General features: G+C 39.8%; 1 protein-coding gene across 4 annotated transcripts in view; it reads left to right on the top strand.

Annotated features, from left to right (window-relative positions):
- The window catches only part of CLIP2 (CAP-Gly domain containing linker protein 2), a 79,252-nt gene extending 62,427 nt beyond the window's left edge, over positions 1-16,825 (top strand). For 3 of the 4 annotated variants that reach the window (XM_072136168.1, XM_072136166.1, XM_072136165.1), the window contains 8 exons: positions 2,721-3,665; positions 5,623-5,680; positions 7,494-7,577; positions 8,579-8,735; positions 9,852-10,011; positions 10,140-10,325; positions 14,064-14,126; positions 15,927-16,824. In XM_072136168.1, coding sequence (XP_071992269.1) covers positions 2,721-3,665; positions 5,623-5,680; positions 7,494-7,577; positions 8,579-8,735; positions 9,852-10,011; positions 10,140-10,325; positions 14,064-14,126; positions 15,927-15,938 — 1,665 coding nt within the window. In that variant the 3' untranslated portion in view covers positions 15,939-16,824. Of the gene's footprint in view, positions 1-2,720; positions 3,666-5,622; positions 5,681-7,493; positions 7,578-8,578; positions 8,736-9,851; positions 10,012-10,139; positions 10,326-14,063; positions 14,127-15,926 lie in introns of all 4 variants that reach the window. The other variant, XM_072136167.1, reaches the window with a different exon arrangement.
- Positions 16,826-21,820: the final 4,995 nt, after the last annotated feature.

The raw sequence follows: 21,820 nt of genomic DNA, 5'->3' as shown, positions 1-21,820 counted from the left end.
ATACATGAGAAAAAATATACTGACTACAATGTGTTAATGTGACATGGCAGTCCCATCCATCACAAACTTTGATACATGAAAAACTGCCATGTGAAAGAGCTCTAAGTATATTAGATCATTTGAAGATAATAAGATACTAAAATGTGTATTGGCATAACCCTGTTTAACATTTCCTAATGTGCTATCTTTTACAAACATTTCAGTTACCGTAAGTTTTTTAGGGAAGCAATTTAACCATAATTAGCAGCTAGCTTTGGGTAAAGATTCAGGTACAAATTACATTTTGTGTTTGCTGGCCCATAATTTTAATTAAATAATACAAATATAGTATCATTAAAAGGCATCCACTGTCAGATTGAAGGATTCACTTTTCTTTGAGCTTTTTTTTTTGTAAAAAACAGGGAATAAGAAGCTTAAAGAAAAGCAGATCCTGTCAGAAAGGGCACACAGCAGTATATCAGTGTGCTTGGTTTACAATCCTTCATCCTGATGGTAGATGTACTTTAAAAAAATGTACCTTATTTCATATTTTTGTATACCTTCGTGTGACCTGACTTTGTTTCTAAAATACGGTATAACTATCTGAAGTTTGGAATTATGTACTATTTATTGATAGCCCCAAATGCTATGCCTTGTGGTTAAAGGAAATCAACCACTTGCCTTTTGTAGTGTTTAGCCAAAGCCATGGGCATGTCGGCCTTTTAATGCATCTGCATAATCTTCTTTTCTTTAAGCACATAACTTTATTTTTCTTAAGAAAACTTAGTTTTAAAATTATGCTAATTAGCATCTGGCGCTCCAGGCTCACTAAAGGAAGGCATTCGCACCCACTTCCTCTGCTTATCACCTCCCCCCAGAAAGCGACTTCTTTCACAGAAGACGGTGAGCAGCCGTCTGTGCTGCGTGAGACTTTCTGAGAGCCAGTTCTTGGAAGGGGAATTGGGAATAATAAAGTTTTGTGCCTAAAGAAAAGAAAATTCTACATGTGTCCCGACTTTGGCTAAACACTACAAAAGGCAAGTGGTTGATTTCCTTAAAGACAATTAGACAATTAGATATGTCTATACTAAGAATATATTTTACAAGGAACTAAACATACCAACTAATTGCATTATCATTTTAAATTTTCCCTATGGTTTATTGTCATTGACCTTGTTTTTTCACTATGTTGTACTTCCACAATTGTAACTTTTAGTTTGGACAGTTCTTTTCCATATGCACTAATAGGTCATATAAAGGCACTTAACTATTCCTCTGGAGATCACCAATTGACTTCTCCCATGGCAACTCTTGCCCATCTCTTCCCTAAAAAAACTGATCTTACAGTATCCTATGTTTTAGTTGCCCTGTTACACAGATAAACACAAACATACAGTATATTCATGAGTATACTCAAAGGCCTTTCCTAATGGCTAATATCACAAAGCATTCTAATAAGAGTCATGATTGATATTGGGGGACATTGACTGACTTACAAATTCTACTTTGTTTTTGTGGCTATTTTGGTGATCCCCTTCAGTCATGTAGCATCATCACATACATTCTTCACTTGAATAATGCATCCATTATACCACTATAATGGTCATTTTATTGTATATTATACATTATATTATACTGGAGGCAGTGAGGTATATGGTAATTAAAGGTGAGTATAGGCCATTTCTTTATTTAATTCTACATTCTGCTATTGCCCAGTTTTCCTTAGCCCCAAGGCACCTCAGGTGCTGCATTTTTCCACTTTCTTTCAAAATATAGGGGGAAATTTCTCAGTGCTTCTACACCAGTTTTCTAGTGTAGAAGTATTGAAATAATCATAATTTATTGCACACTGCAAAAAATTGCAATTATTGTTGCGAATACGCCACCTCCATGCCATGAATGAGGCCTTAAGTGGGCTGGCCACTGCCGACAGAGTGGGCCAGTGCAGGGCATTCCTCCCTATTGCCTCCGCACACGCTAAAGCCTGTGAATATTCACTGATAAATGTTCTCAATGTTACAATCAAAACACAACATGTGACCGCACCCTTAACACCACGTGTGACTGCAGTCTTATCTGTCGTCATCTCCCTGGGGTGTGACTAGAGTGTTTAAAAATGCAGGACAAAGCCTCAAATCCCAAATTAACAGTAGTGTCCACTCCTGTATATAGCCCCCTCACATGGCTTGTATCCTCTCCTGTATATAACCCCCTCTCTTGGCTTGTGTTGATGTGGATTTGAGACATTTGCAACAAAACGTCTCAAAAAGAATCAAAAATTTGCGCCTGCCAGGATAGGAAAACCTGAACATGTATCACAAGTAAAAATACATGATCATACATAAGGCGCAGAAATGACCTTCCAAATGTCTCAAATATTCACCACAAAAAGACAAAACTATGATACATGTCCCCATAGTGTATATCTAAATAGTTATAGACATTTCACTTCACTTATTTTACTCTTAATTTTTAACAAACACTTTCTAAAACTCAATGTCATTTTGAACTCTTTTTACACCGGGGTTTTCTTCTTTTAATACATAAATTTGTTATCATCTGCTCTTTTAACGTAACAATTATAAGTAAATTTAATGGCAATAAATTTTGTAATACTAAACACTGTTAAACATTAAACCTTGGTGTAAAATATTAACCACTGGTTTAGATTGTATATCGACATTTTACTTCTTATAATACTTCAAATAAATCAAAACAATTAATACTATGTTTTTCTGCAGCAGACAACAGTAGCAGAACAGACAAGGATTCAGCAGCTTGAAGAGGAGCTTAATCTCCGGCGCAATGAAATTGAAGACCTTCATCATTGTTTAATGAACTCTAGTCAGTCAGATTTACCAGAACAGAAAATTGGGCTTCAAACTGAGGCCTTGCGTTTACGAGACCAGCTTCTATCCGCTAGCAAGGAGCATCAGAAAGAGAGCAGTCAGCAAAGAGATAAGTATGAGGAACAGATGAAAAGATATCAGCAAGACATTGAAAAACTTAAGACTGTAAACGAGAAACATGTACAGGAGATTGCAGATCTAAAGAAAAGGCTAGAGCAGGCTACAAAAGAGAATATAGGAATGATGGACAGTTGGAAGTCTAAACTGGACAGTTTAGTTTCTGACCACCAGAAATCTCTAGAAGACTTGAAAGGTTCCTTAGTTACCAGCCCTGACTCTCAACACAAAGAAATAGTAGAGCTTAAAGCTAGTGTGGAAAGCCTAAGAATGGAGCATCAATTGGAAATTGAGAACCTGAAAGCTAAAAATGAGATTGAAATAGCAGTTCATATCAAAGAGAGGGAAACTCTCAAAGCTAAACTTCAGGAAATTCGGGATGAACTAGAGGAAGGAAATAACAACTGGAAGACGCAACTAGAATCAAAAACTAATCAACACCTCAAAGAGCTCCAGGATATTAAAGACAAGTATCGAGAGGCAGAGCAGCGAGTGTGTGACTTGCAGAAGCTGCAAGCTGAATACAATGACCAGACACAATCTATAACCTTCTTAAAAGAACAGATTTCATCAGCCGAGAAGAAAATGCAGGATTATGACATGCTCCAGAAAGCAGACACAAGAAACAAACAGGAGATCCAGAGACAACAGGAGAGAATTTTGGTTTTGGAAAACAAATTGCAGTCAATGGAAGCGGTTAATTCATCACAAAATCCTAATGTAGGATATCATGAATTCTTTTCCAGTTTTTATTCATAAGTAAAACTAAGTGATTTTATTAGTATGTCAAATTTAAACTTCTATGTGTATCAGAAGTAGCTGGGGTTATAGGACATAATCAAATTACTTAAAGGGTTATTCCCAATTGGGCATTCACATTTTATTTAATTCAACTGCTATATCCGCACGGTACATTACTTCAGTTGCATGTTATTAAAAAGATTTACCTGTGTGAAAATAATTTATAATAAATGTAGTTCTGTTTTCTTTATAAAGGAGATAGCTGTCTTTGGATACGACCACTCCATCACCCTGGCAGCGATGGCAGTCATGCTCTATTGCGCGCTGACTGACCATCTGGATTCAATGGTCATTACAACTGTTGGGACATGCAGTAACTCACAACCATTTCATATGCTAAAATTATTTGTTACAATCAGTCCAGCAGTGGTGGCAATATATAAGGACAGCTAACTTTATTCTAAGGCTGGGTTCATGTCTCATTTTTTTCCATCTGTTATACGTTTTAAAATTGACAAAAACAGATGTATTTTTTGTCATAGGTCTACTTTTTTTGATGCATACATTGGGGGATATTTATCATACGCTGGCGCTCGTGCGCCAGTGTATGATCGCCCCGCCGCTGCGAATTCGCAGCCCGATACATCAAGAGGCTTCTCCCTCTTGATGTATCGGGCTGCCAGTAGCGCAGCGTTTATCCTACGCCAGACAGGGCCTGGCGTAGAAAAAGCTGCAGCCGGCGACTTTTCACGTATGAAAAGTCGCCGGCAGCAGCGAGTGCGCAGGCGCGGGGACAGTAACGCCCCGCGCCGGCCCACTCCCGTCTGGCCGCGCCCCGCGCTTGGCCGGAAGCGCCCCCCCCTTCACGCCCCTTCATGCCCTACTGGCGTGAAGGTGGCAAATGGGGGCAAATAATCGCAAAAGCTAGCAATAAGCTAGCATTTGCGATTATTTCAGGGCCTCTGCGCCGCTGGCGGTGCGCAGAGGTCCTGATAAATATGCCCCATTGTATCCTTAGCATACGTTTGCATCCATTTTTACACTTAAAAGTGTATACAATTTTTTTGGAAGAATTTTGAGATTTATATTTTGCCATATTAACAGATGTGACGGATTGATGCATACCAATGTTAAAAAAGTATACATTTTGCATGTACATTTTCCAAAAGAACATCAAAAATGCAGCACATTTTTCTCAACCAAAAGAAAAAATAGGATGCAGACGCAGGGCACCAAACGTACAATGTTTGTTCATACAACATGTCCATGGAAATGAATGGATACGCTGTAGCACATGTTTTGATAAATTTTTTCAGTGAAAAAGTGTCTGTAAAGTAGTATGCAAAAAATGAGATGTGAAGCCAGTATAAGGCTACATTTACAGTGACGTATTCTCGCACGGCTACGGCCGGGCGGGTATACATCAGTTGCGATGGAAAGGAAAAGGGGTGACCCCTCCCCTCTCCATAGCGATCCATTGCACGCGACCCGTAACACGGGGAATGATAGGACATGTCCTACCTTTTCCCCGTGCACGGAGTGGAATATCGCCCTTGTGGCCATTGCTTTCTATGGGGGACGTATGTACATATGTCCCCCATACTGTCATGTTAATGTGGCCTAAGAGATAACATGACTACATTTATGAGAAATTATCTTCACACAAGTACATTTTTTTAATAACATCCAACTGAAGAAATGTGTATATGTTAAATTGAACCCAGGTGAGAATACCCCTTTAAGACAGCTTTGCAGGATGGCAGGATGTAGGGGCTGCCAGGACTGTTGATTAAATCTGGGGATGTGCTATACATTTTACAGATTGGAATACCCCTTTAACCCTATGACTGTGTGAAGGAAAGCAGGGGATTTAGAAAAAAAAAAGACTAATAATAATATTTTATATTGTCAGTAAGAGTTTTTTTGTGTTTTGCAGATGATTGAAACAAATGATATTTTAGAAGAAAAATGTAAAATGAAGAAGGCAGTGGAAGGTATGATTTTTAATCAGATTTTCTCTTTTCATGTTACCGTGTACACCCGAGTATAAGCTGAGACCCCTAATTTTAACACAAAAAACTGGAAAAACATATTGACTCAAGTATAAGCCGAGGGTGGGAAATGCATTGGTTACAGCCCCAGTATATAGCCAGCCAGCCCCCTGTAGTATATAGCTTGCCAGCCACGGTAGTATACAGCCACCCAGCCCCTGTAGTATAAAACCTGCCAGCCTCTGTAATATATAGCCACCCAGCCCCTGTAGTATATAGCCTGCCAGACCCTGTAGTCTATATCCTACCAGCCCCCTGTAGTATATATCCTACCAGCCCCTGTAATATACAGCCTGCCAGCCCCCTCTAGTATATAGCTTGCCAGCACCCTGTAGTATATAGCCTGCCAGCCCCTGTAGTATAGCCCTGCCAGTCCCTGGCCCCAATATAATGCCTGTCCCCACGGGCGGGACATGGAGTCAAAGCCGGGGCAGCGATGTATGGAAGAGGAGCTGCCAGGGGGTTGTTGGTAGGTGAGTACATTTTTTTTTCTTGACTCGAGTATAAGCCAAGTTAGGGTTTTTCAGCACATTTTTTTGTGCTGAAAATCTCGGCTTATACGTTGTATACGGTGTGTCGTTTTTGTACTGGATATTTCTGTATTCTTATGCAGTGCTTAGCCATGCTGTCCCAAATAATCATAGCTGAAGACTCACAATGCCACTATGACTTTAAAATTCATGACAGGTGCAGTACAACAGATCCATTTTTAAAAAGATCACAACTAATATTGACAAATTTGATCTTTTTATAATGAGTCTGTCAGGTTTCTGTAAACAACATAGAAAGAATAACAACAGAAATCAGAAACAGGCAATGGATACCCAGTAGAAAGGCATTGGCCCACATTTATCAAAGCATTTGTACCAGTTTTCTGTTTGACTTGACACTGAAAAGAACGTGCAAACTAATTGCACATGTATTTGTAAAGTGTCTGCTCCAGTTTTGTGTCGCGGCAAGACAGAAAAAAATATGCACGTAAAGGCCATGTTAGTGTTTAGTCTGAGTTTGCATCACATCTATTGCTGTCTGCGCCACAATTCTGCAGCATAAACAAAGTGCACCAAAAAAATAATAATTCCAGAGCAGTGCAGGGGATGCCAAAGTAATGACGACCGTACGCCAAATTTGATGAATCTGGCAATCTGGCACACTCTGCAAACTGCACATAGTACAGACTGCACTAGTTCTGTGGGCCATTAGGTCTACTCTGATCATCTATTTATCTTGGTATCCTATAATAGCTCTATACTAGCAGTAAACTGTGATCCACTCCTTGTTTACTACTTTGTGAGTAATTATTTTGTTGTTTGTTCTCTAATATAATTATAAAGAAGCTTACAAATAAAGAACACTTGTTTTCAGAATTATCATTTTATTGTATAAGGAAAGTGAATGCTACAGTTAAGTCCCTTTTTGGTTATTGAGTATTAAGTAATTGGTTATTGAGTAGAATTAAAAGTGCATACAAAAAGCAACGAGCGAATTCAGTGACACTGGACCTGTATCTAGACACATAGCCGGGGACCGGACAGACTTGGCAGAAAGTGGTAGAGCTTGCAGATGGGTAGCCTGATGGAGATGTGAAGTCAGTGGGTATTGTCTGATATATTAATTTAGCCAAACAATATCAATTCTTTTATTTTAGAGGCATATTTTGTAGGTAGTTAATATTGGCAGAGGGTAACAGTTTTAAGTGTCAAGTTGTACTAATAAGTATTTACGACAACATGTGGTTTTATTTTTCTGTGTTTAGATTTACAGCTCAAACTTGGTAAAAGAGACAAAGAGGTTTCATCCATGTCTGCTCATATTGAATCTTTAAGGGCTCAGATAAATGGTAAGTTTCTGTCATTTTATTATTTTAGTAATCAATTTCACTGCATCTAAGCAAAAGGTAATTCTTTCTATCCTTCAAATTGAGATGATTGTCATCTTGTATTAGTAAGTGGGCCTCTCCACATTTAAATAACAGAAGAAGAATAACATCTGCTTACTTATTAGGTCTCATGTACACGACAGTGTGCTCACCTTGAACGCAATCGGGCATAGCACACATGCTCTTCTCTAGAAGCGTATGTCCTATATATGAGATATCTACAAAAAAATGAGGCAGCACTCCAAAAGAGAGTGGATTAAACCCTTCCTGTCTTCACTCTTGAGTCTTTGCACCCCCACCCCCACCCCCCGCCTTGTCAGGGGCATTACAACACTGTGCTGCTGAGGATTTTTTTTCTCTGTATATGATATATATATGTGTCCTATATTTTGCGGTGTAGCTTGTAATTGTGTGTAATTGTGTGACCATATCATGGAAACCATACGGTCGTGTGCATTCAGGCCTTACTGAATTATTAGTGGCCTGTACAATCTAGAGAAAATAAAGCCTCAGTCCGTATAAGCTTTGTAAAACTGGTTAGGCTTGCAAGTTTGCAGAGCTTTCCTTGTACTACCAACTTCTGCACTATCTTACTGGGAAGGACATTTGTGAAATGTCTCTTAAAATTATTCAAGTTAGAGCTCATTCAGACGGCCGTGTGCAGGTCTGGACCAGATCCTGGGTCGGGTGCCAAAGGCAGACGAGCAGCCGCACCACAAATCTGCCGACATGGCTCACCACACCCTGAGCAAGGGGTCGTAGAAGTCTATGATGGCCATGATCTGGTCATATATCATGCAACCAGATCACATCCCCATAACAGCCACCTGAATGAGCCCTTAATTGTAAAAATCGTAATTATAGATAACATTTTACAGTGGACTGTAGTTAGCGTTAAAATACATTACCTGTCTGTAAACACTGAATCATAATTTAACAAAATGTTTTTATGTGACCCACAGCACTTGAGAGCAAATGTAAATCAGGAGATAAAAAGGTGGATTTATTAGTAAAAGATAATAAAAAATTGGAAGTGGAACTAGAGGCCTTTTCCAGGAAATCCCACGATGCATCGGGTCAACTGGTCATAATTAGTCAAGAATTACTCAAGAAAGAAAGGTGAGTGGTATTACTAAAGCCTATGACTATGTAAAGGATTATATAACTAATTATTTAGGCTCAAAACATGTTTAAAATGTAACAGTTTTAAGATCCTCTCCCCAAGAGTCATGGTTCCCTCTGACCTACAGGAAATTGCAATTTGACCAGTCACAGCCAACTCTGTCAGTAATCGGCTGAGGTATGTTCTTTTCAAAGGGAACTAGAAGTAGCAACTGGAAGGGCCTGGGACAGTGATTTTACAGTCTTAGGCCTCATGCATACAACTGTATTTTTTGTCCATAAGCACAAACATCTGCCAGGTCACAGCCCCAATAGACTTCTATTGTGCACTGTCAGGGCGCGGTATTGTATAGTGCATTCACTGTGTATTACCGCACTCTGACTGTGCCGAGCAACCACACCATGAATTATAGAGCAGGTCCAATTCTGCCTTCTTTAAGCATTTGCATAACTGTATAATTGCGTGTTATAACTTACCTTGTACACTGACAGAATCATCTGTGTAGTCCTAGGGGTTGGGCTTTGGTTGGATGCATTTCAAAAAGCATGTGATTGTCTGTGCTGCAGACTGCTCAACTCTTGGCCCCCACCTTTGAGCTTCTGAGCTTCTTACAGCTCCTCTATCTCCCAATGATTTCATCTCACAGCCTGTGAGCTTTGTGAAGGAGCCAGGGGGAGGAGCTTTACATAAGCACAAAGGTGAAAAGGTGGGGGCCAAGAGGCAAGCAGTTTGCAGCACAGACAAGTTGCATGTTTTTTGAAATGCATCCAAACCAAAGCCCAACCCCTAGGACTACACAGGGGATTCTGTCAGGGTACAAGGTAAGTTATAACACACAATTATGTTGTAATGCAAATGCTTAGAGAAGAAAGGTATATTAGCAATGCAGGGCTGTAATGGGCTTCTGCAACCTGTCTTTTGTGAAAATGAGGTCCCTGGTGACAGGTTCCCTTTAAATTATCTGGGTTTTCCAATACTGACTTGCACAATGAAGGCTAAGGCTAAGAAGCATACAAAATATTCTTTTGTTTTTCACATGAAACATATGTAATATGCACCAAATTTCATTATTTTCACTATGTTGTATTTTATGTTTGCCACTGATTTTCCAGGAGTCTAAATGAACTAAGAGCTTTACTACTTGAAGCCAATAGGCATTCACCAGGACCAGAGAAAGACCTGAGCAGAGAGGTCCATAAGGCAGACTGGAGATCAAAAGAACAGAAATTAAAAGAAGAAATCATAGCACTTCGAGAAAAATTAATAATTTTGGTAACTAAAAACGAATTATTTTTTTTTGTTGTTGTTTTCAAAGAAATTTGGAATATTATGACTGAATATATAAAACTACATCTACATATTTCAGTTGCATGTCATCATGTTTTTATTCTATACTCCAGGATAAAGAGAAATCAGGAGTAGATCAGAGGAGATATTCATTAATAGATCCAGCTACAGAATCAGAGGTGCTGAGGTTACAGCAACGCTTAGTCAGCACTGAAGACGCTCTTCGAATAGCACTGGAGCAAGGTCAACAAATGGAGAAGCTAATGGAGGCCATGAGAAGCAGTACAGAAAAGTTTCAGGTAAAATCTTTACACACTTCCCAAGAAGTTTACATTTTGAGAAACATGGTGGTTATTCCAATGGATGCCATTATACACTCACCGGCCACTTTATTAGGTACACCTGTCCTACTGCTCGTTAAAAATCAAATGGCGGCAACTCAGTGCATTTAGGCATGTAGACATGGTCAAGACAATCTCCTGCAGTTCAAACCGAGCATCAGTATGGGGAAGAAAGGTGATTTGAGTGCCTTTGAACGTGGCATGGTTGTTGGTGCCAGAAGGGCTGGTCTGAGTATTTCAGAAACTGCTGATCTACTGGGATTTTCATGCACAACCATCTCTAGGGTTTACAGAGAAAAAGAAAAAACATCCAGTGAGCGGCAGTTCTGTGGGCGGAAATGCCTTGTTGATGCCAGAGGTCAGAGGATAATGGGCAGACTGGTTCAAGCTGATAGAAAGGCAACAGTAACTCAAATCGCCACCCGTTACAACCAAGGTAGACAGAAGAGCATCTCTGAACCCACAGTGCGTCGAACTTTGAGGCAGATGGGCTACAGCAGCAGAAGACCACACCGGGTGCCACTCCTTTCAGCTAAGAACAGGAAACTGAGGCTACAATTTGCATAAGCTCATCGAAATTGGACAGTAGAAGATTGGAAAAACGTTGCCTGGTCTGATGAGTCTCGATTTCTGCTGCGACATTCGGATGGTAGGGTCAGAATTTGGCGTCAACAACATGAAAGCATGGATCCATCCTGCCTTGTATCAACGGTTCAGGCTGGTGGTGGTGGTGTCATGGTGTGGGGAATATTTTCTTGGCACTCTTTGGGCCCCTTGGTACCAATTGAGCATCGTTGCAACACCACAGCCTACCTGAGTATAGTTGCTGACCATGTCCATCCCTTTATGACCACAATGTACCCAACATCTGATGGCTACTTTCAGCAGGATAATGCGCCATGTCATAAAGCTGGAATCATCTCAGACTGGTTTCTTGAACATGACAATGAGGTCACTGTACTCAAATGGCCTCCACAGTCACCAGATCTCAATCCAATAGAGCATCTTTGGGATGTGGTGGAACGGAAGATTCGCATCATGGATGTGCAGCCGACAAATCTGCGGCAACTGTGTGATGCCATCATGTCAATATGGACCAAAATCTCTGAGGAATGCTTCCAGCACCTTGTTGAATCTATGCCACGAAGAATTGAGGCAGTTCTGAAGGCAAAAGGCGGTCCAACCCGTTACTAGCATGGTGTACCTAATAAAGTGGCCGGTGAGTGTATAATACTGCTGGCTCTAATTACAAAAAGAGCACAGCAAGTGAAGAAAAACTTTATCATGGAAAATACATGGCAGTCCCCGGGTTATGTACAAGGTTCTGTAGGTTTGTTCTTAAGTTGAATTTGTATGAAACTCGGAACTGTATATTCTATAATTGTAACCGCAGCTCTGTCTCTGTGACAATTGGATTTTAGAAATGTTGCATTGTCATAAGAACCAGGATTAACAATAAAGCTTAATTGCAGACACATTTGATAATTGTTACAGCTTTTTATTGTAGCCAAAGGCTAAAGTACAGTAAATTACCAACATCCAGAGGTCCATTTGTAACTAGGGGTCCTCTGTAAGTCAGGTGTTCTTAAGTAAGGGACCACCTGTATTGTTTTATTAGTAATTAATATTTTTAAATGCTTTTCCAGAAGATTTCTTTTCCTTGACAGAACCCCCCCTTCCATTAGAAAAATGTTGTTTCTGTCTCTAGCTGTATATCAGAATAATCATATTATATTAATCATATTTAATTTCATATGAAAAATAGTTTATGTTAAAATATGAGATTTTTTTTTAAATTTATAAATTTTTCCATTCACAGTTTATTGAAATGTATTGGTAGGCACATGTGGTGTTTGAGATGCATTTTTAAAAGCATCCAGAAACACTTAACACATAAACGCTTTCAAATGAACTCAACGCATGGTAAAATGTAAAACACAAGTGTTTTGCGATGCTTTTAGAAAAGCATCACAAACGCCACGTGTGACTGCACCCTCATATGTCGTCATCTCCCTGGGGTGTGGCTTGTGTTCATGTGGAGTTGACACATGAGCATCAAAAAGTGTAAAAAAAATTGGACCTGCCAGGACAAGAAAAACTAAACATGTATTGCAAAGAAAAAAGACATGATCATACATAAGGCACGAAAAAGACCTACCAATAAGTCTCAATTATACACCAAAAAAAATTAGGTGAACTTGAATATCTGTATATTCTAAATATATGTAACTCTGTAGATGTCTGTGTCTAACTATACTTGTGCACCCACTTGGATAAAATTAGCTATATGGGTTTTAGGGCTTCCAGCTCCTTCCTCAGTGTTTACCACACACTGCCTGCTTTTTAGACTAATATGTAAAAATAACAAACCCCACACAGTCAACAGAATCTTTTACATCCTCCCTGAGGGTAACATGCAAAGTTACAATATACTGTAATACAGACATCCAGAAGTGAAACACCATAAGAGACCTAAAAATATGTAAAGATTAAAGAAAAAATTAAAATTAGTCCTTAAACCTCTAGGTAAATGTAAAAGGGCTGTGGCATCAAAGGGTTAAAAATGAGTATTGCTTGGGTGGCTCCGGACGCCATAAGAGTTGCATTTGTGTATTTGAAATCTCTGCTTAAGGGGCATTGATGTTTCCTATTACCACTGCTGATAACACCCTGATATTGAGGCAGAGCCCAATTAACTTAAATGGGACAGAGCAGCCATCAGGACATGTAGCCAATGACCTTGATGTCACAAGCCCAGGAAGTCTAATTGACCAACTTGACCAACTATGCAGATTTCTTCCAGACCGAAACTTATTAAGTGTCATGGGTTCCCCTGCGACCCATATACCGGGTCGCAGGCGCACCCGTGTACCTCCGTGTACCCCAGGAAGGAACTCACCTCTCCTGGCTCCAGCGTTGGTTTCTGCGGCTTCCGCGGTCCAGCAATTGGCGTTGGCCTGCCTCCTTCCCAGATAAATTCCTAGCCCCTTCCTGTGTCCCCTGCTGGATCTTTGTGCTTCTATGCCTAAGAGAAAGCTTTGTTCCATGCCCTTTGTGATTATCCTGATTTCCTGTTTTGACCTCGATTCTGTTCTTGACTCCGATTCCGTGCTTCCTGTCCTGACCTACCGCTACGTCCCCGACTCTGATCCTGTGCTGCCTGTCTCAACCTCCTGTCTGTCCCCGGCCACGAGTTTACCTGAAGATTCTGTACTACGCCTTGGCTGCCACCGCAGACAAAGTCACTTTACGGCGGGCTCTGGTGAAAACCAGGTGATACTTAGTCCCAGGTGTCGGCTCATGTCATCGTCCGCTGTGATACAGAGGATCCACTACCTCTGATCCTGACATTGAGTATTGAAAATTGATCCTATGGATAAGTAAACAATATTTTATCCCCCAAAACATGCATTAATCAATAAGAATAATCACTCCTGTTCCTTCCTGCAATAACTGTAAATTGACAATTTACTGGGGTGTATCAGGATCCTAGTTTGTGACCAGTCTTGTCCCCATTCTTATATATTAGCAGGCAACTTGCATAATGTGCATTCTGAAAGAAACATTTTTTTGCTGTTCTTAGTCAAAAGAAGTTGTTGATGCCTTAGAGTTCTTTCTAATGAGTAATGGTTCAAGCATATTATTATACTGATCGTTTTGTTGACTGTATTATCGTATTTCTTTTATATCTGATAGGTAACTGGAAACTCGGGTTCTGCTAATGGAATCCATCAGCAAGAAAAAGCACATAAACAAGAGGTATTTAAAATTTTAAGATAACGATACAATATAGGTCCTCACACCCGGTCATAAAAGTTTTTGTAATGTATTAGAATCTTTTCTAATAGAAAATATTTCAGATTTATTTCCAGCAATAATTTGAGACCCTCCAATCTGTGAACAAACTGAAATGATTACCAACTGAAAAAAATAAAAAAAATAAAATCAGTGGGTGAATACTCATTGTTAATAGAGGATGTTGTTATGATAAGAATTAGCCAATCACATTTAGACTCCTGGTACATAGGAGTATAGGAGTCTGCCTATAGCTGCCATAATTTACAGGGACACAGTCTCAAATATCTGGCGCACCCTGCACTGCTCTGCAAGGTGCACCTTTACTATACAGAATGCTACTCAATTCTGTTGAGTTGTGTATTATATGTGTCGCAAACTCAGACTAAACACTAACACGCTCCTTTAGGTGCACATATTTCTGTCGACACAGTGCAGCCGCTACACAAAACTGGCACAGACACTTCATAAATACACGTGCAAGCTCCAAAGACGTTCTTTTCAGTGCAAAGAATGAAAGAAAACTGGCGCAGCCAGAATAATAGATCTGACCCAATATGTATACAGTCCAAGATTTATTTGGGATTTGGAAACTCCCATTGTATATTGAAGGTCGCTAGCAACAAGATAATGATACAAGTTAACTTCTACCCTGTTTCCCCGAAAATAAGGCAGTGTCTTATATTAATTTTTGCTCCTAAAGAGGCACTAGGTCTTATTTTCAGGGGATGTCTTATTTTTCCATGAACAAGAATTTACATTTATCGTTGAACAAAAAATCTACTTCTCCAACATCCTCTTATGACCCTCCAAACTCTGAATTTCATGCTGTATTTCTTGTGACTCCATTCCTATTAGAATCATTGGAAACCATAAAAAGCACTTTCCATAAATGTCCCTTCTTATCCTGGTAGCTGCTGGTATCACATTTGCAGCACAACAGCCGGTGATTCCATGAATTCTTCCCCATGTCACAATCTTCGGCGGCATCTAAAACATTTACTAATACTAATGTATGGCGTGGGGGGAGCTGCTGCAATGACTGCTGCTAGGTCTTATTTTCGGGAGAGGCCTTATATTTTTAAGCCGGAGCAAAATTGTACTAGGTCTTACTTTTGGGGGATGTCTTATTTTAGGGGAAACAGGGTAGAATCAGGACCTGTGCCAATGAGGGAGCTGGATAGTATAAATTTATTAAGGCAGATATATTATTGCATTTGTGCCAGTTTTTTGTCCTGGATTGCATATAAAAAGGGTCTTTGGTGCTTTCACATCTTTTTATTAAATGCATGCGACACAATTGCACTTTGTCCAACACTTCGGAATGCAAAGCACCTAAATGTAGTGTTAGTTTATTGACTGCGACACAATTATAACTCACACAATTCTTTCACAACAAACATTAAGCCTTGTGCACCAAAATAAAATAGGTGCAAGGTGCAACTATGTGCACATCATGAAAACTGACCTGTTTAATTAAAATATTATTATTTTATTAAAAATTATTAAATATTGTGCCATAACAAAGTAAAGAAAAACTATTGGACAGTGCACCAGTTTTAATATACATAGGGCATTGAATGTGGAAAAGTAGATATGTAATGGAGCATTGCTGCCTGTGAAATTATTATTAGTAACATGGATTTGGACAGTAGTATTAACTTGGATTTGGGTCTAAATATTAAATAGGTATTGTACCATATGACAGATGTATTATAAAGTATGCAATATATCTAATATTATTGTATGTTTTATTTATTTTAGGAAAACCATTGATGTCCACAAGAAAGAATATTGACTATATACTTTTTCAATTTTTTCAAGAATCTTTTCTGTAGTGGGACTGACATATCGGGAAGTTTTGTGCAGTATTCATGTGTGAACAGTGTTGATTTGTATTAATAGATTCTCTCTGGACAATCATCTGATGGTCACTGCTGTGTTCTGAAAGCGCTGTAGGCTGGAAGACCAAGAACCATTATATCCTTACCTAGATAAGCACTACTATGACTGCTACAAGCTGGACAGTAAAGCGGACTGGAAACTTCTAGATGTCCCCACCACAATTATTTTCTAATTTCTGGAGTGGGGCAACCATACATATTCACTGGTTTATTTATGACAAATAAAGGATTGCAAACGATAAATGTCATAAAACAATAAGATATACTTATTAAATCCAGGAACACACTACTGTGCCCACTCTTAATTCCAGGACCTCCAGGACCCTGGGCTTTAATTCATCATGCATATGGTTTATTAGAGCAGACCAATGTTTAATCAAAGAGGTACATATATTTCTTTTTTATTGTAAATATCCTATTTTATTGTTATAATGACCACTGCCTAACCATATTCTACAGAATGCATCCCCTATGTATGTTATAATCAAGCCTATTCATAAATAACTAGACAAATACAATTAGTGAACTTGGTTCTAGTCTAATGGATATGGATTTATGCCAATTGTTATGGAATATATTGCTGATTAATCATAGACAGTTTAAAGGTACTTTGTGTTAAATTATGTCTTTAAGTTTAAGTCTTACTGATTTTATGTTACATATAGAATTTTGACCAAGATTATTTTATGTTAGATAAATGCCAGAGTCAATACATGAAAATGTAAGATATGCCTTTTTAAATAAATGTAATTCCTTATTTATCTTAACACAGGAATTGACTGTATTACCTTACTTTGTACATGGGATATTGGGCCATTACAAAACTAAGAAAGCTAAATTAAGTCCTTTAGAAAGATACTAATGCCCCTGTCAATACAGGACAGAAGTCCCACAACCTCCCTCTGTCCCCAACTACTTTCCAACCCGACATAAAACCACAGGAAACAACTAGACAGCCATATTAACAATAGATAGACCCTTAGAAAACTGTTGATACTAAGCGCTGTATACGGTTGCCTGCTATGATGGATAACATAGGGTTTAGATCCACCTTTTTGGAGTCTTTCCTCAATTTACACCTCACCTCAGGTTTTATTTCATCATAGATTCCATCAATAGATTCACCAATGCCCTCTTCCACAATTCTTTACATACACTAGAGATCAAAATTCGAGAACAATGTATTATAACTTTTTTTTTCAGAAATAATGTAATCTACATCGATCAACATTTGATGTATTTTTTGTAAGGGCTCATTCAGATGGGTGTTTTTGATGTATCTTTTTTTTTGGATGGCATACTGACCCATTGATTCCTATGAGTCTTTTCACATGCCCCCATTTTTTTAGGGATATGCAAACAGTGAGAAAAAATTTGCAGCATATTTTTTTGTCACATGTGGACCACAGACCTCAATAGAAGTCAAAAGATCCCAAAAAAAACTGCACATACATTTTTCTCAAATGTTGCTAGGCAACTAACTGGGCAGGGCAAAAAGTAGATTAGAAACCCATCAGGTTTTTTTTGAGAATATGAAACAAAAGGGCAGACAAATAGGTGGGAAAAAAAACCAGATGCAGATCAATACAGAACACAGACATCATACGTCCACATTTTTTGTGGATGTGCGATGGATACGTCGGTCTGAATGAGTCCTAAGGGCAACAGCAATGACTGTAACATAGAGAAAGATTATATCTACATTTTCTGAAGTGAAAATTAAAGACTGTGCACAACTTGTTTTCAAATGCAGTATAGAGTTTATTGTACTATTGTCCACTAGTCTGAGGAGTTGGAGCCTGAGACTGTGGCACACTCGACATCAAGAAATGCTAACCATCTACCTACAACACATACATTTTCTGAAGGTTACAACAGTCACCAAGGTTTTCCAGGACTCTTGGCTGGCCATTTCCATGTTTCAATGTTTTCTGTTTCAAGGAACTGTCGTGCGACATGGGGCATTGTCCTGCATGAAAATTACTGGCTGGTTGAGTAAGGAACCGCATGTTGTTGAAGAAGGTTCAACACTTCCATCATTCTGCCCTTGTGGCTGTTTGAGTGGTCCAACTCCTGCTGCAGAAAACATTCTCCAAACCACTTCCTCCACCACCTTTCGCTGACTTTTTACTCACTTTATGTTATCCAGAAACTTGGGAAAGACTGAACCCAATGTTTCTCAGCAGACCTAAATGAAACTTGTTTTCATCAATAAAATTAACTGGGTACCACTTCTCCTCTGTCCACACAACATGCTCCTCAGCAAAGGTAAGTCTGACCTTTTGATTCTGTGAGAGTAGTGAGAGGTTTCATCACTGCCAAGTGGGCTTTCAATACAAATGTTGAGATACTGTATGACTAGACAGATCCTTGCCCTGTTCAGCGCTGAAATGGCAAGCAACGACTTGAATGAGTTTGTGATGTTGTAATGATTCAATATTCTAGAAATCACAGACTTGGAATTAACAATTTCTCTTGCTATGGCGGATCAGGTCAAAATAAAAGTTATGAGGTTCAATATATAATTAATTTGGGTGTATCGAAATTTATTTGCAAGGGGGCACAGTTTGGTCAGTTGTGGTTTAGTTGCATTATTTAGAGGCTTAGTATTGTTAACCAGGTGACTATACACTGCAAGTGACTGTGGTATCTTTAGAGTGGCAGTGTGGGGGATGTGCTGCACAGAGCTGAAGAATATCTTGAGTTGAATACAGCCACAATAAGTCATAGCTAGGAAAAGTCACCATGAAGTTCCGTACCCAAAGGAGCATGTCACCTGTAATTTACTTTATGCCACTTCTACTTGTGTCTGATGGGTGATGCACAGAAGAAGCAGAAGAGATGGTTGTGAGAAGAGGAGATGGTAATAGAGTGATAGAGTGAAGGTTCTGTGAGGAACGGAGATTATGGGGCATACTTATTAGTACCTGGAAAGCTTATTGCTAGCTTTTGTGATTATTTGCCCCGATCCGCCAACTTCACGCCAGTGGGATGAAAAGTCGCCGGCTGTATTTTTTCCTACGCCGTAGGATAAATGCTTTGCAGCCTCCCACCCCGATACATCAAGCATGAGGGCCAGCCTATGATAAATATCCCCCTATGCGTAGGACAGTATTGGCTGATTAATTCAGAGATATGTGGAGGGCACAGATTGTGAACAACTTTTAAGTCATTATTAATATTTTAAACTGAATCTGTTGTAAGCAGTGCAAAGAGCGGAAGAGAGGAGAAGAGAATCGAGGAGACAGATGGATTAGCCGGGCAGCAGAGTTAAGGATACACTGGAGGAACGTTAGAGAGTTAGCTGGGAGATCACAGAGAAGAATATTATAGTACTAGCGGGTGATGAATGGTTTAGCAATACTGTAGACTCTGGGATGTAGAAAGATTGGATATGAGAGCTGTTCTTGAGATGGAGGCATCATGTTGTAGTAAGGGACTGGATGTGGCTTAAATGATAATGCAGAGTAAAAGATGGCTCCAAGGCAGCGGACTTTGTGAACTGGAGAGAGTGATTATGACTGTAAGGTTTGGTGGGAGAGATGCGTTGGAGAAAATATTATTCTGTTTTGTCCATATTGAGTATTAGAGAATGGAAAGAGAAGAAGGAAGTTATGGCTGATACACACTGGTATCTTCTGGTTAGAAGAGAGGAGATAAGGAGATATCTGGGCCAGAAATATAGATCCGCGTGTCATGTGCATAAATAATAACAATTCCTTTATTTATATAGCACACAGATTCTGCAGCGCTGCACAGAGCTTGCCAAATCAGTCCCTGTCCCCAATGAGGCTCACAATCTAAACAACCTACCACTATGTTTTGGAGTGTGGGGAAACCGGAGGACCTGGAGGAAACCCACGCAAACACGGAGAGAACGTACAAACTCTTTGCAGATGTTGACCTGCATGGGATAGGAGTGATATTGAAAGCTGTGGGACTTATGAGCTGTCCTAGGCCAGAGGTGTAAATGGAGAAGAGTAGTAGTCCCAGGGCAAAGCATTGATGGATGCCAACAAAGAAGGCATGGGGTAAATATATGGTAAACACTGAATATCTGGTGGGAGATATATGAGGAGATCCATGAAAGGGCCAGGTCAGTGATACAGAGGGAAGAAAGCATTTGCAGCAGGAGAGAATAGTCAACAGTATCAATGGTCAATGGCAGAGAACAAATCAAGAAGGAGGAGAAGAGAGTAGTGGTGTTTTACTTTGGTTACGACAGTTTGTTTATGGTAGTTTGTCAAAGAACGGGTTGGAGGAAAGGTAGGAGGATAGTTGCAGATGGACAAGATGTTCCAGAAGTTTTGAAGCAAATGGAAGTAGTAGCATAGGGCAATAGTTCAGCAGAGAAGATGGGCAGGGAGATGGTCTCTTTAGGATGGGTGTGACAGTTGCATGTTAAAAGAAAGATGGAACAATACAAGTAGATAGTGAACGGTTAAAGAGATGAGTTAGAGCTGGGATAAGCACAGTGGTGAGGTTGGGGATAACATGCAACAGAATTGGGTTAAGCGTACAAATAGTGAGATGAAAGCTTGAAAGCATGGAGGAAACTTTCTCGTCAGTGAGGGTAGAAAAGTTGGTTAAGTTGGGGGGATTGGATATTCCTGGTGGGTTGCAGGGATTGAAGACTGAAACTTTCCCTGATACTGTCTGTTTGGTTTTTGAAGTATGAGGCAAACTACTCAGCAGAGATGAGAGAGGTTGGTAGAGGTGCTGTAGGGCGCTGAAGGGAAATAATGGTAGAAAATAATTGGGGTTGTGAGATAGAGAAGATATAAGATTTAAGAAGTGGTCCTGTTTAGCGGACATAAGTGCAGATTTGTAGGTGAAGACTGTCTGCTTGTATAACAGTAGGTCTTCCTTAGAGAATGATTTATTACAGCTACATTAAGCAGTACTTTGCCTCAGATGTTTTGTGAGGTTGGTGTACCAATGTTGCCCATGTACCAGGGTTGCCCGGTTATTTAGTTGTAGTGAGAATAAGGGGAGCTATCGAGTCCAGGGCTGACATGAAGGGCAGCAGTTTCTACCTTTTTGCATGGAAGAGAGACATAGGAGAGTTTGCAGATTTATAGATATTTGAGATTCCTACATGGGTGTATAGGCTTGTGAATTGCTGGGGTTGTTGGGGTCAGAGTGGTGGAGAAGGTGAGTAAGTAAGTGAGTAATTAAAAAGGATGAATGGCAGTGGATCCTCTGAACCACTGCGGATGATGACACAAGCCACTACCTGGGACTGGAGCCTAAGTGGCAACTGGTTTTCACCAGAGCCCGCCGCAAAGCGGGTTGGACTTGCTGTGGCATGGTACCACCAGGTCATTCCACAGACGTAACTTGTCCACAGTGGCAGCCAAGGTACAGGAACGGCAGGCAATCTCGAGGTCAGGGACAGGGAGGAGGTCAGAACAGGCAGCTCAGGATCAAAGTCGGACAAGTAGCAACAGGTCAGGGCAGACCGCAAAGGAACGAAGTCAGAAACAGAACCGGGTAGAACAATAGTGACCGCACACTTGAGGAGGGTGGTGCTCAATGTAGGATTCTCAATCCACGTTCAATCTTATATGGAGAACATGGCACACACCAATTCTGAATTTTTCAAATGATTTTTATTTCAGTGATTCTATCACATAGCAGAGCCTTCACCATAGTATAAAGCAATTTAAAGAGTAATTTTTCACAGATCATAAATATTTAGTACGACGTTTCGGTCATCACGACCTTTGTCAAGTAGGATCTGACCTAGGGTGG

This window comes from Engystomops pustulosus, chromosome 2, assembly GCF_040894005.1.
Source record: "Engystomops pustulosus chromosome 2, aEngPut4.maternal, whole genome shotgun sequence".
NCBI lineage: Eukaryota > Metazoa > Chordata > Amphibia > Anura > Leptodactylidae > Engystomops > Engystomops pustulosus.
Note: the sequence above shows the minus strand (reverse complement) of the source record. Positions and strands in the feature narration are given on the sequence as shown.